Genomic DNA, 15,917 nt, shown 5'->3' with positions numbered 1-15,917 from the left:
GCTTTTCTGTCATATTAATATATTGTTTAATTTTTCCCTGAACCATAGAGATGGCATTTTGTTCCAGTACTTGTTTTACATCCTCTTCTCTAGCTTTTGTTCTGGCAAAGGTTTGGGCCTTGTACAGGTGTCAGAATTAAATTCCCTTCATGGTTTTACTGAACTTTGTTTTCTGAAGTAATTCTTAAAAATACTTTTCAAGAATAAATCAATGAAGATGGATAAGTATATTCTATTTTCCTATACCCTTGTAGCAAGCTGGTTTTTCTTGAGCTGGTTTTATTACCTGTGCATATGCATGTCTTCAGATACAATAATTTCCCATTTTTATCTGGCATAAAAGTATTATTTGCAGCTCTTCTTTAAATTATAAATCAAAATTAATGTAGTAGAAAGATGTGTAAATGACATTTGAACACTATTAACAGAAATCTTGAAGTTGCACATATATATATATTTATACATAAAAATGGAACTATACAGTGCACTTGTTAGTTTTGGCTTGATCATCTTCAAGTAATTGTTGAGTCTTCTACAGGTTTCTGAAAACAAGTTTCTTAAATGATGCTTCTTTTTATAATTCTTCCTTGACATGACTGTCATTATATCAGCCAGCCTGTTTGTAGCATGCCTTGGATTTTTTTACTTGCTCATTCTTAAAACTTCTTTTTCAAGTTATCTCTTAGTCAAAATGGTGAACATTAGACCCTTGCAATGTTCACCGACTAATTTTGTTTTTATACTTTCCAGAAGAAATATTCATGCTTCTTTAATTTCATTAAACATTGTCCAGTGATCATACAGTGAGCTGTTAAAATGGCTTGTAAGACTTCAAGTGACTGCAACAAGTTAATGGTGACACTAATGTATTTTATAGCATTTTATAAATTATTAAATATTCACAGTATGTAAATGAATTGTTGCAGGAAAAATATTTTTTAAAATCTAATTTTGAGAGGCAAACAGTGAGGGACATATAACCTGTGCAATTGAAGTTTGCTTCAGGGTATTTAAGGTATTTAATTTGTGGTTTTGCTTTCTTTCAATTGTATGCTAAACTTTCAGTTTTTACTTCTGTAATACTAGATTTAATTCACTGTTATAGTACATGAATTAAAGATACCTTTTTACTTTGAAGTGTAACAAATCCTGTTTTCTAAGTGCTCTTAGATCAGCAGGAGGAACTTTCATTGCAGCTAATGAGCTTACAGATATGACAGTTCCTGAAGATTTATATAATTAAAGCTGTCCTTTCTTTTAAACATAATGACTTCCCTGCTTTTCTGTTAGTATTCCAGATAAGAAATATGTTGGTAATCCAGTGCAATTTACTAATTTCTTATTTTATGGTATTACAGAGTTTTATATTGCATTTATGCAGACTGTTGTTTTACTTGATTGACTCTAATTTACACAGATCTTACAAGTAACAATGTATTGAGTCTTTCATATTGTACTGACACTGTAAAGCTGCAGATTTTCTTTTCTCTAAAACACATTAACTTATCACAGCTTTGCAAGTAACATATCCATTTTCTCTTTTTTGAAACTTCATGTGTTTTTTTTATAGATAATTAATTTCACTTCAAAATTAAAAAAGCTAGGAACCAAATTGAAAATGTGAAGTTTAAACTATAATAATGAAAAATAGGACACCCCCACCTACAAAACTTAAAGACATTAGGGCAGCATGAGAGAAAAATAGTCATATATATGTCATAAGAATTCTATATGTCATAAGGAAAGGGTGTTTTTCTTATTAGAAAATTCTAAGTTAACAAGAATTTTCTCAGTACTGTTAAATGATATATTTATGCAATGCATTGCTCGGGTTTTCATTTGGGTCACAAATTCACAGTCTCTTGTTTTTAGACCATCACGGTTATATACTCTGTAGGTGAAAAATGTGTATATCTGCTGAAATACAAAAAATGTCAAATGGGTTACACACAAATCAATTGCAAGAGCAACCTTAAAATGGTGGAAAAGGCAATTAAAAAAACAAAGCTGAATGTATTGTGCAGATGTATAGACCCTTGAAGGCGAGAAAGCTGAATTTTAATGAGTAGGAAGGTGCAGAAATTGCATTTAGATGTACGTGTAGACTCGTTCATCTTGCTACCTATATATCTTAGGGAGTTTGATCTTAGAGTGGCAATACTGGATAGAAGACTGATAAATGTGGCCACTTTTAAACTTTTATTTTTAACTCTACTAGACTGGTATTCATTACCATTCCATGCTAATAGTTCATTCTGAATTATTATTAACCACTCTCACTGCCTATTCAAAACAGTTAGTTATTAACAATGGTACCATAAATTATCTGCAAGTATACAACATGCTGCAGTCAGCTCAGCACTTTGTGGTCCCCCAGAAAGCAGATGGTGAGGCTCAAGAACTCTTCAGCAAGGGAAGCTGCAACTGATGCAAGGGTCTTCTTTCTGCTCCCTCCTCTGAATTTAATTTCTTCTTTTATAAGATGGTTTTGTCTCTTGACAGATCTTGGTCCACCACTATACCATATCGCTGTGTGCTGTGTAACACAGGGGGACCTTGATCCCTGTGCTCAGGGCTAGTGCTGTATCCTGTTGCTTGGCCATTTTTTCCTGCTTGCCTTAGCAGCTGCTTCTTTCTTTCAGTAGCAGCTCAGGGATGCTGACAATTCACCATCAGTGAATTGTCGTTCAGGTGTTTCTGTTTTCAGCTGTTTCCCATATTAACAATTTCTGAGCTTAAACTGACCATTATAAAAAGAAATGTGGTGGCAGAGTGCATTTCTCCCAGGAGGCTCTTGAAGATTATGATAAGTTCAGCAGGCTAGGGTTTTTGTGGAGGTGGTATAGGGCATAGTTGCTGTAAGATCTGAGGCCTAATACTACTAGTGGTAGTACTGGTGAACTGGGTACAAGAGTGCTTCCACATTGTTTACCAGTTACACTGCATTAGTGTGCTCAAATTTGAATTAAAAATAGGAGACTAGAATCCTACTTAGGTGCTTTTTTTCATGTGTGAAACTAACATCTGCTCTGGCTACAGAAGGGAAAGTCTGAGTGCTAAAGAGCCAGTGGCATTGTCAGAGCTTTGGGGAAAAAAAGATCTCAAGAAGAGTATTGTATGCACCTTAGGCACACATACACAAAGAAGAAAGGGCAGAGAAAAGGCAAGAAAGCCAGAAAAATGGGTGTAGAGACAAGGGAAATCATTGTTTTGGGGGGAAAAAGCATAATTTTTATATTTTCAGTGCCATATGACACTGAGTATATCCAAGTAGATCTTGTGCTACTGTTAAAGGATATTTCAGACCTTTGGTGTTTACAGAAACACTCAATACTTTTCCTCTGCCATATTTCTTTGTTAGTGCTCTAAATCCACCTGAATACATGGGTGAGTTTTTTCTTGTTGGTTACTGGGCTTTTTTTGTCTATGTTTTGTCATTTAATTTTACTTTTAAATGCTGCATTTATAATATGATGACAATTTTAGAGAATTATTCAGTAAACTCAATCAGTCCAGTGTGATTTTCACATGGCAAAACTAATAGTACATTTCCATAATATTTTTTAATAATATGGTATTCTTTTTTGTGTCAGACGATGTCAGTTTGTCACTGTCACTCTCTTAAAATAAAGGAGCCATAACAGCACAAGGGAAGCAAAATACCTGTAGACTAGAGGATGAACATCATGATTAGGAGATGGCAGCATCCAAGCAAATTGTCATAGAGTGTGGACATGTAAGATGTCTGAAATAGCGACTGATGCAAAAAGTTTGCAGCAATAAAAATGAGAGAACATGCAAGTATTGCTTCACTTTGGAGAATAAATATTAAATATTGTTTTATTTCTAAGCAAGAATAATGATCTGGAGATGGGAGAGATGAGAGTGAAAAGTCTCCATAGAAATTTTTTGAAAGAAAAAAAATTCAGGGTACTGTATTCTCATACTGTAAATACCAATTTCATATTCTGTATCCTGAGATAATTGAGATGAAACTAGAGGTTTAATAAGTACATTTTTTATCAAGTTTTGCTGTGGCTATAGTAATGTTGTGCTACAGAATATTTAAGAAACCAAAAAAATAATGATTTGAGCAATTTCATGTCTCTTTATCTGACTTTATTGATGTGAAGGTTCATAAAGGAAAGAAAAATCCAACACAGATAGAGGTTAATGAGAGTAGCATAAAATAAAAATGAATTTATTGGTAGCTTTGGTTATTAATTTTTTTTTCAATCCCATAAAATCTATGGTGACTTTAGTAAAGCACTTGATATTATGTATGATGGGAGAATAGTCTTTAGAATAAAAAGTAGAATAACAAAATACTGTCTTAAAAGGAACATGGTAAAAAAAAAAATCATGGTATTGCACCAGTGAGCGTGTCTGACATAGGGTTAGATAGTTTGTCAGATGAGAGGGGTTATTGGATTGTCATCACTCAGGGATACTGAGGAAGCAGAATAAAAGATTAAAATCCATAGCATGAAGTACAAGATTATGCAACTTGATACTGTAATAGAGGCTTTGATTAAAAAAAGAGGATATTTTATTGTAAGTTAATCAGATAAAGGTATTCCCAGAATAACTGGAGAAATTGTAATGCAAGAATTAAAGGGCTGGTGAGTCATCACCTGAAACACTGTGCAGAAATACTTGAAAACAGAAGCAGGTGAAGAGGCTTCTGGTATAATTGTGATATTAGAAAACCAGATTCAGAAGCCATAAGAACGAAGTTGTTCTAACCATGAAAAACAGATGGTGGGAAATGTAATTATTGCTTATAAAAGTAGCAGGAGCCATTCTGGAAGAGGACTGTGAGAGCTTAAGGGGTATGAGCAGGTATAAGTAGGAGATTGTTTAGGCACACATGCACTGTATTCAGCAAACAGCTTGGCTTTGTGGGCTCGCTGACATTCAGAACCCCAGGGTTTGACTTTGTTTTTTAACTAGCATATGAGTTGTGTACTTCAGTTTGGCTTGGGTTTATTTCTGAATCCTTCCAGGATTAGGGGTTAAAGTTAAGGAGGTTGTTTTTTTTTTTCATTTTCTGCCATTCTTCTATGTCCCTTTAGATTTTATACCATGGCTTTCAGAGGCACACAAGAAAAGATTGGCAATAATTTTATCTGATCTTTTTTTGGAAGAGCTGGTTATATTCAGAAGTTTGATTTTTTTTTTTTAATGTTTTGACTAAATTGAAAGCTGCAAAGACAATAGTACCAAATTTAATAGGCTACATATTGTGAACTAGCCTTTATGTGAGGCTATCATCAGAAATATAGTCTTAAAGGAAAATATATCCAGTAGTTATAAACTGCTGAAATCAAAGGCATGCTGAAATCTTAAGTTCAAGAAAACCTAAGATCATGACAGAGGAAAAAAACCTCTTCAGTTCAAAATAGAGATATAAAGATTCTTGATCAAACATGTAAATGTTCAATGTCAAAAAACCTGAAGTACTAGAGTGAAAAACTGGCTTTGCTGGAAGCAAGAGCTTGTAAATCTCTTGTATAGAACCTGTAAATCAGCTCTAGGCACTGAGTTATTTTGCTGAGTTTCTCATCTGGGGAAAAGAGTGTAGTTGTTACTCAGCTGCTACCTGCAACAGGTGTAGAGGGTTTTTTTGTGTGTTGAGCTTTTGTATTGTTTTTAAATTGGAGTTCCTTGCCAGCTCTCATAGTTTTGACATTATATACTATATATACTATGTGTATTTGTCACATTAATTTATAGTATGAACTCTTTATGCAAGATAAATGGTCTTGTGAAGAGTCTAATCAATAGTTAGATTAGGCACAAGTTGTTGTATTCTGTGTTTCTTAGCATCAATGATGTAAAATGGTGTGTGCCTAACCCTCAGATGCTTCTCATGACAGCAGAAGTATGACTTTTTATTAAAATTAGGTTTGTTTCTGGGGCTGGTGAAAACTGAAACACGCCTTAGTCAACATACCAGCTTCTAATTTTAGCTATGCTCCCCAAACAAAGCCATTTTTTAACTACTGAAACCAACTGACCTAACTGGTGATGATTTTGGCTTACCAGTTGCTGAGTCAAAATGTGCAAGTCTAACATACAATTGAGAAACTATTTTTTAAGTAACCAGAGGCTTTTAAAAATGGTGATTATAAAGCAATTTATCACATTGCCATGGATCATTTTATAGTTGTCTTAACCTTTCTGCCATGAATGGGATTGTAGTTGATACGCAGCATTTTACTGTGGTCATCTGGGGACTCTGTCAGGCTTTTATCAGAGAAGGATGTGTTTATGTATTTTATATTTTCTCTTGCATAAACTATTTGGTGGATGAAATTAGGTATCCACTACAAATCGTAGTAGCATCATAGGGATACAGACTTTCTCCAAAGAGGTTTTTTTTAAGATGAAGGTAACTATACCTTTACAAATTTACAATATATTATGAATGAAATAAATAACTAAAAAGAAAAAAAAAGTAGTTGGACTAGAATTCACAGTGTGTTCTTACATCTTTATATCTTGCTCCTATCAAGCTTAAATAAATGCCAAGTTGACTTCATAAATAATCGAAAATAAGTTTTATCCAAGGGCAATAATAGAGATCTAAGAAAGAATACATGCTAATTATCCTAAGGTTACTCTGGTCATTTTGATATTTCAATCAACTATTTACAGATAAAGCATTGAACTTTACATACATTGCTTCAAATGAATGAAAGTTGTGTATCTCTTTTCCTGACAAAGAAAATTCACACTTTTTCTTCATACTTCTATAAATCCCTGATGTTTCATCTCCACTCCTTTCTTTTTCCTAAGTCCTTGTGTTGCTCTGTTGTACCCTCTCAAATGCTTGGCCAGCCCTTCTGCTCCAACAAATTCTGTTGTGTTTTTTACCATATATAGTGCTTTTAAACTAGAGAACTGAGGTTTGGGTTTTATGCATAGGTGTTTAATAGCACAATTTTCTGTGTTTGAGAATCTTATTTTCTTCATGATCATTCATAAAAATGTTTGTATTTTCTGTTTTAACAAAATGAGATGGAGAAAAGCTTTGTGGTTTCTTAGAATATCTTCAAAACTTGTCCGTTGGTTAATGAGAGGAGACAGACTGGCATATGTATATCTCAGGTTCACTAAAAGAGAATGTTAATTGCAATGCAAAACCTTGGGCATAAAACCAGATGAAAATACAACATTCAAAGAGCATTCATCTAGTGAGAAAAAGGAATCTGCGTAAGAGAGGAGAGCTGAACATTGTAGAGTGACCTCCTCATCTTGCTTTGTAATTTGTTGAGTGTGCATTATTTCAGAACTAACAATGTAGCATGCTGACTTGGGTAAGGTTTTAAGTCTTGCATTTTGGAAACAATGGTTTTTTGTTTAGTGTGTTAACAGAATATTCATCCTGTATTTCAGTCTCAGCAGAAAACCTGGAGAAGAGCCTCAAGCATATGGAGAGGCAACTTCAACAGCTTGAGAAGGATTTGCAGACTTTTCCAGTTCCTGAAGATAAGCATGATAAGTTTGTAGCAAAAATGTCAATATCCTTTGAGGCTCTCTTAAAAAACAAAACAAATCAAAAATCCCTAAGTTATTTTACTGCATTGCTTTAAATTTTAAATTTCTCTGCATTACTTCTGTCTAGTTTGTAGCATGTATTTTTGAAAAATATGACTTGTTTTTCCTCTCAAAAATTAAATGCGTGAACCGTCCAATTAAAGGATTCCTCTGAAGTGGAATGAATGAGGCAAAAATGCTTACTGTCAGCTTTTACAGTGTATATGAGTTTCTTGACTTAGTAAAGAGAAGTTATAATAGGAATGTTAAACAGTCTAGTGTTACATGGTATTTTTATGTCAGAGTCTCTTAGAAAAATATGTCTGTCACCCTGTGTCTCTTTGTTTTCTAGTGTATGCATTACTGTTGTGAATGTTTCTGTACATGCAACCACAGAACCAGAAAATTTCTGGTTTTTCAGAAATGAGATTCATAGCCCATGAAAAGTGTCATCTGGCGTTATTTTTGCCAAAATTCTTTTTCTCACTCTTTTTTCCAAATCATGCAGCCAACTTCACTGCCTGTCTTTCATAAGAACACCTTGTGACAGGAAGATAATTAATTAAACTGGGAAAAAAAATCATTCTTTCACTTAAACCTCTCTAGCAAATGTTGGCCGTATATGCTTGGCACCAAGACTAATCTGGAAGCAGGAATATGAGCAGACAGGTTGAAATTTGCTCTGCAGGCATGGTTAGGTTGCTACCTAGCTGGAGGGCTGCTTTGTTATGTACAAAGGCTGGAGGACTCAGGACACAGTCCTTTTGAGTCATCTCATCCTATTACACAAGCCATGGCAAATGACCTCGAGGCCAGGTGGATGTACTGGTTCTTCCTGTGTGAGGGCCAGTGCCAGTTCTGTCTTTGTTACATGCACTGTAACTCAAGTTAGCTTCAGGCCTTCTGTGGCTGCTGTGGGTTATCTTAACCTTCCAGTGTCACTACAAATTTTTTGTAAGGTTGGGTATTTTGTTGTTAAGTTTTGTTCTGTTTAATGTTAAGTTTGTTCTGTTTAATGTTGGTGGTGATGGCTTTTTCTCCCAGCTCAATATGGTTTTGGGAGATACGTTGCAGCCCACCAGCGTGGTATCTCTACAGTATGAAACATAAGTTTGTTCCTGAAGAAACTGACAGCATAATAGGAGAACTAGGGGATGGGTCCTGAAGGCAAGTGATAAAATATTGCCAGGAAGTTAGAGGCAAATATATCCATGAGAGCTTTCGGAGAATATTGCCAGGAATTACAAAGTCTGTGCTTTGTTTGGAAAATTATATGTAGTCTAAGAAGTTAGGAATGGGAAGCACTTGTTAAAAAAATCTAAACTATGAAAAAGGACAGGCCCTTCTTTATCTCTTAGAATATAATAGACTATTTCAGTTGGAAGGGACCTACAACAATCATCTAGTCTGAAATAGTCATGAGGCAGGCTCTTCAAATACCCTCTAACTTTTTGCATTTTTTTTCTAATGACTAGATTTTGAAGGAGCAGTTAGTATACAGCTTTCCTTGGATATGTAGTTTTAAAAATGATAAGAACTAAATTAGCAAAATTCAGTTGAGAATGAGTGAATCCTCCCAAAAATCTAAGCAGGAGAGCAAGAGAAAAGTGGATAAATAAAGATGTAGTTTATATACATTATATGCTGGTACCAAGCATCTAATATCCAAAAATGATTATGTAGGATGCCTCATTTCCCTTTGTGTTTCTAGCATTTTGGGCATTCATGAAACTTCCTGGCAGAAATAAGTGGAATACTGTGATGAAAACTTATCAGTTGTATTTAAGACTAAGTAGGCAGACCTTGTTGATAAGTAGCATAAACTTTTTCTGGGATTGAAATTCCTTCCCCATATATGAAGACCATTAGAGCAGTTTACTGATCACTTAAAAAGGATAATGATCATCTTAGGAAATGCAAAGAAGGAACTACAATTCATCTTTTTCAGGCATCTCAAAAGATCTAATCCTGCTAGAGAAGATATGGATTATCAGTGTCTGTCAAGAAGATAAGTCATAGCCATAAAGTTATATTTGTTCTTTGCATCAGTTTTCTCTAGGGAGAATTTCAGTTGACCCTACTGTGTAATATTTAAGTGTAAAGATGATGTGAAATGAAGGAATCAGTAGAATTCTTTTTCTTAATATGAAATAAATAGCAATAAATCCCCAGGAGTAAACAGTGGTCACAAAACACTTGAAAAAGATTCAAAATTAACTCAAATATAGTTTGAGTTAATGGACTACAGACTCTTACATGAACTAAGCTGGCTGGAGGCACAAAGGAATCATGCAACTGAGGAATCATAGGTAATAATTTGGGAGGAATCTCAAGGATCATCTGGTTTCAACCCCTCTGCTATGGGCAGGAACACCTTTCACTAGATCAGGTCAAAGCTGAAAAGAAGTCTGCAAGTTTTTTAGAAGGGCTGCAAGGAGGATCTTCAAGTCAGGCTTTGCTACCCAGAAAACTGATGAAGACTAAATACGAAATGAACAGGTACTAATTGGAAGTAAAATGTGATGGAAGAGAGTCATTGTGTGTTTTGTGAAGAGAAAAAATCCTTTGCAGGTCAATTGCAGCATGCTAGAAACTGAATACTACATCACTTGAATTATCATGCTGCATTTGCCAAGTTTTGTTTCCTCCTTGTTTTCCCTAATTGTTGGGTATTGACTGCTGTCAGAAACTGGCAAAATAAATATTTGGTCTTTCTTAGAATAAATCAGTACAGGTAAAACCAACACTTAAGATCCTATTAGTGACCTGACACCATATGCTGAAGTCAATAATACACATTTTATTTAACAGTAAATGGGAATGGGTAGGGGGAAAGGAAGGGAGATGTAAAGCAGGAGATAGTCCCCACTCGTGGATCCAGTGATATGTTGTTAGTCTTTCTTCACCTTAGGCTTCTTGGTGATGGTGTGTTCTGAGGTAGTTCAAAGCTTTTGACTATTTATACAGTTTAGCAAATAAATTAATGCTTACTGGCTATACAGTTCTCTTAGTCCCGTGCTCAGTCTTTCCCTTCGTTTGAGTCCTGCGTTTCTTGGTTCAGTGGGTTGTGATCTTCCCCTGCCAGAATTACCTTCTGCCCAACTGGGGCTATTTCAGCACAGTTGCTGGATTGGCTTTCCTGTGGACTAGAAATTCTGCATTCTTTATGTCCATTATCAGAGATATATGCTTCTCCTCCAGACCTTCCCATAGGTCTGAGATAACACCCGACAATAGTACCGCCTTTATCTTATCTTGAATTCCTGGCACAGTGGCTTAATTTATAGTCCTTCATATTTGGAGCCATATTTTGCGGGGGGGCTTCTTCAGTAGTGACAGTTGCCCATCTATCCTGTAACTTGGGGTGATCTTTGTTTGACCAGTGATATTTGAATTTGCAGCTGCTTCTTTACACAGATTTCCACAAAAGCAACTTTTGTCTGGATGCATTAACCAGGATTTGCTACCCAGATCTCACCTCTGCCAGGTTAGAAACATCCTGTCGCTCCCTCTGTCCTTATCTCCCTTCTGTGCAAATCTCACATCCTTCTGTGGCCCGAAGAATGCTTGAGACAGGCTACTGTGCTCTTTAAGTCCTTACAGCAGCCATACTACGTATTTCATTGTATTAGACTATTCAAATACAATATTTTGAATAGTAAATATTATAAACAGAAGTGGTTTACCCTCACCTACTAGCTGACCCAGCAGACAGACAGCAATTTCTAAATAGCATAGTTGCCTATGGTTTCTAGTCATGTCTGTGAACACACTAATTAAAGCAGTTCACTTTTAGGAAAACAGGAACTTCAATAAATTACGAAGCAGAAAAGGTTTGATGTAAAGGTTAGATAATCCTGCACAGCATGATGAAACCTGGACCTGTCTTTATTTTATTCCTATGACAAGGAAATCTGAATGGTGATGATGTCTTGAAAAGCATGCAGCTCATAAAAAGAAACCAGCAGGAAGTCTTAAAAAAGAAAGGCTAGTGCTTTGTAGAAAATAATTTTTCATCCTGAGTACAATTAAGCTCCATGGACAAGCAGGCCATTACATCCTGTCGCTAAATATCACAACCCAAAGCCTCCTAATGAACTGATTAGCATTCTTGTTTCTTTAGGAAGTCAGAGACATGCACAGTTGGTTCACTCTTTTATTGACAAAGTCTGTAATTATGAAAATTTCTCCTATATATTAGATTGCATTAATTTGTGAGCCATCATGTGTATGCTAGCTGAAAAGAAATAGTTATTATCTCAATTCTTCTGTTTCCTTTAATTAGGGAAGTCAAAGGATATTGAATTGATATCGATCTAACATATTAAATCCATCGAGTGAAATGTTCCATAAAAAGCACAGTGAACAAAATACACTTGTACATTCAAAATAGAAATTTAGTGGGTTTAGGAAGAGTATTTAAATTGCATATTAAAAGTTTAATTAAGTGATTTAGTCAACATGCTGTTTATCAGTACACCATCTTCTGATTTTCCAAGCAGCAGCTGAGAAAGTTTGAGCTTACTGATAAAAGTGGTGTTGATGGTGTTCTTTTACAGAAACTTGTGGAACTAATACTTGAGAGACAGTCAGCTGATTGCTGCTTTTCAGCTAGGAAAAAAAATCCTTTCTTTTGATCAATTAGCTGTTCCTTTGCCATTTAATTTGATTTGTTGACATGGCAGAAAGGGGAGGAAGAAACAGTACTTAAATGAGTCAGTGCCTTCACTACCAAATGAGATAAAAGAAACCTATTTCAGCTGCAGGGAAGGGACTTGCTGCCTCCAAACTGTTGGCTACTTAATTGACTTCATAGTTTGAAGTTCCCCCTGTACAACATAAATGAATCTGTAAGATGTCCTTGCATGCTAAGGACTTTGTGGATTACAGAAGCTGAGCTCTTCAGGTAAACAAAGGTTGTGTGTTGCTCTTAGGTAGAAGGTCACAATGTTAACTGTGTGGACAGGTAATGACATAGGGCTTTGGCAACCAATGTAAATTTAATTTAAGTCTATACTTCTTTTAATATCTGTTCTGGACTTAAGGCATATATTATAGCTAGCTGTGGTTTTACTTGTAATATATGATACATACACAGTGGATGCAGCAGCTTTGTGTGCTACAAATACCTGCCAATTTGTTTTAGTATTATAACATAGAAATAAGTAGGAGTGAATCAAAGAGAAGGTATTATTTGACAAGTACTCTTCAGAAGGTACTCATTTAAAAATTGAAACATTTCTATGGGTTTCTTGAGCTATTATTTTCAGATGCAGAATTTTTCTGTTGAACCTTGGTATGTGCATATAAAAAGAATTCTCACTGACATACACTTTTTAGACAATTGCAATTATTTTCCCAGAATGTGAGAAATCCTGAACAGTCTTACAGCATCCACACTGCTTGCTCTTAGTAGAAAATCATTTGTTGAAATGGTTTGAAGTGACCACAAAGTGTTTTGCACCAGTCTTCAAAAGGTTTGCCATGTTTTGTGGAGGCTGTTGTCATCTAGTATAGTGGCAGACTCAGTTCTCTTTTGAAGATTCTTCTAAAATACAAGTGGTGAATACTGGCCTCTTTTAAAAAAGTACTTAGTAGAGATTAAGGTTATTTATCATCTTTTCTAGGGTAACAACTGTTTTTACTTAGCTTGATGTGCCACACTTTATTAGTATTTTATATACACAATGTATTAAAATCAGTATGAACTTCAGACAAGCAATTCACTGTGAAAAGAGCTGCCAGAATATGCAAGACCAAACATACAGCAGTTGGAAATTTTGCAACAAATCTTGTCTCAGCCATGCAATGCTGACCTGTTACATTAATTAGCAGAATGATCTGTAGTCTGGTGATTCCAAAAAGTCAATCTATGAAGTAAAGCCATTTCAGAAAAAGTTAACAAATACCAAACTACTTGATTTGGTTTTCTTCCCACCTGTGCTGCAGCTCAGCTATACTGCTGTCTTCATTCATCCAAAACCAATGAATTGTGTAATTGATAATGTGTATGTATCAACATGTTCATAATAATTACAATTGGGATTGCTGTACTTAGTAGTATTCCCTGTTGTTTCCAGTTTAGCTAGAGTTGGCTTACAAAAGCCATATTTAAGGACAAAAGGAAGAGGAGTTATTAAAAGTACCTAAATTGAAACACAGTCTCAGTAGAATGCCAAGAGCTTAGAGGTATCCCTTAATTCATCAGATGGAAAATAAAAATCTCAGGATTCATCATGTCTGGCATTGAAATATTAGATAGCAAAACATCCTGCCAGAATACTGTATTTTGAGTTTAAAATTATGCATCAGATATTCAAGGGGAGTCAGTTTTCAACGGCATAAAATTAACCATCTTATATGGACTCTGTTAACATAACTGTAATTTTAGCTGGGTCTTGAAGAGTATCACAGAAATTTTCTCTCACTTCCTCCACTTCCCAGGTTTTCTTTTCTGGATATTTATTGGAATTTACAAGATGAACTCTACATTTTACTGATAATTTCAAATGTTTTTTTTTGTTTTGCTTCCTAGAAAATGAAAAATACTGGAGTGTTTAATATCTGGCATTTATGTAGAGAGACAGCAAAAATAATTGACCTAATTTTCCTTTACCCTTCACTGTGTGGAAATAAACACCCTCATAATTGCAAAAAACTATATTTTTTGTAAGACCTGTTAGTAGTCAAAGAATCACAAATAATAGGTATCTTAAATATTAGGATCAAAATAAACCAGATGTAGGAATTATTTTTTCTAGTTTCACTCCTTTTTGTTGTTTTGGTTTGTTTGTGGTTTTGTGGACTGGTGACATTTCTTTTGATGGTCTTAGCTTGTGTTTTGTCGTGTCTTGTTTCACATAATCCTTTTTTATATAGTCCGTGGGCAGGATTTATAGACAAACTTCTCATCAGTTTCTTTGCTTTCCTACCAATAGCTTTTTAAGAGTGTGAATAATTTTTTAAGAACCTCGAGTGTAAAGATCAGTTTCCTGTGCGCTGTGCTCATCTTGGGAGCTGAGTAAAGGAGATTCAAATTGATGTAGAAGAGGGCTGGCAGCATCAGTTCTCTTTGATCTCTTGCCAGCCAGTCAGCACAGGCAGTCTGGAGCTGCTTACGAGCTGTATCTTGTGAAGTTACTAAAAGTATGAAAAGAAGCTTGTACTGGCAAAAGAGCCATGTTGAGAAAGTCTGAAATTAGGTGGTTGATGGTTGATGGAAGATGAATCTTTTTAAATTGTTGAATCTTGACTTTAGTTAGTCCTTTTTCACGAGACTGTGTAGGGGAGGTTGTTCTGCGCTTACATAATCAGCTAGTAGCCATTAGTGACTGATTAGAATATTGTGAAAGTGCATTATTTCTCCCTTCCTGCACATATCTGAGATTATTATTGTGTGAATTTATGGCCTGGACTCTAAATCACAAAAAAACCCTGGAACTTCTTACTTGTTATTTTTAAAACAACCTTAACAAACCAGAAGGACATTTAACAAGTGCAACTGAAATGGAATTCAGCTTCTAAAAAAAACTAAAAAAGGAATGCATTGCAAAAATCCTGAAGAGTGAAAACAGTCATCCAGCTGTAAAACAGCAATATGTACTGGTCCCCAGTGGAGTTCCCCAGGGCTCAGTATTGGAGCCAGTCCTGTTCATCATCTTTACTGGTGATCTGCACTACAGGATTGAGTTCACCCTCAAGCAAGTTTGCTAACAACTTGGGTGGGAGTGTTGATCTGCTGGAGGTATAAAGGCTCTGCAGAGGGATCTCTGCAGCCTGGGACAATGGACTGAGGCCAGTGGTATGAGATTCGTTAAGAAAAAATGCCAGGTCCTGTGCTATTCTGTTGGTCTAGCACTTGATTAAAAATTCTGTGCTTCATGAAGTGACCTTATTGCATTTATTCTGTAGTAAAAACTGTACAAGCACAGTAAATTCTCTTTTGCAGTAGTTGAGGTGGGCAATTGAGAATAAAGATAAAATGGCTATATCTTGTCTTTCGTAGCATTCACTACAGCAGAAAAATAATGGAATATAAATATTAGTTTAGCAACCATTCCATTAAAGTACACACTTCCTGAAGTTGGCCAACATAGAGAAAGGGCTATGTAGAATATTTTGTCTTTGAGCTGCTTTGGCAAACTATGTTATTGGAAGTCCTGAATAAACATAGGAGTTTTTATTTTATATGCAATATTTTGATGCTGTTTATAAATTTCTTATCTTTTATATAAGTAGTTTTATTGTTTTCACCTCTAATTTAATTAAGTTGTGTTGACATTGCAAATAGCCTTAGAAAAAGCATAAATACCTAATGTGGCCTTCAGGAACAGAAATAAATGCATTGCTGTTACAATGAATTTTTTTATCTTTCA

The 15,917-nt window shown here is 35.2% G+C and overlaps 1 protein-coding gene across 2 annotated transcripts in view; it reads left to right on the top strand.

The window, feature by feature from the left end:
* The window catches only part of DIAPH3 (diaphanous related formin 3), a 200,972-nt gene that overhangs the window by 109,804 nt on the left and 75,251 nt on the right, over positions 1-15,917 (top strand). Inside the window, exon 23 of one of the 2 annotated variants that reach the window (XM_009085265.4) lies at positions 7,402-7,526. In XM_009085265.4, the coding sequence (XP_009083513.2) occupies positions 7,402-7,526 (125 nt within the window). Of the gene's footprint in view, positions 1-7,401; positions 7,736-15,917 lie in introns of those variants that run through there. The other variant, XM_050975434.1, reaches the window with a different exon arrangement.

This window comes from Serinus canaria, chromosome 1 (assembly GCF_022539315.1).
Source record: "Serinus canaria isolate serCan28SL12 chromosome 1, serCan2020, whole genome shotgun sequence".
Taxonomy (NCBI): Eukaryota; Metazoa; Chordata; class Aves; order Passeriformes; family Fringillidae; genus Serinus; species Serinus canaria.
Note: the sequence above shows the minus strand (reverse complement) of the source record. Positions and strands in the feature narration are given on the sequence as shown.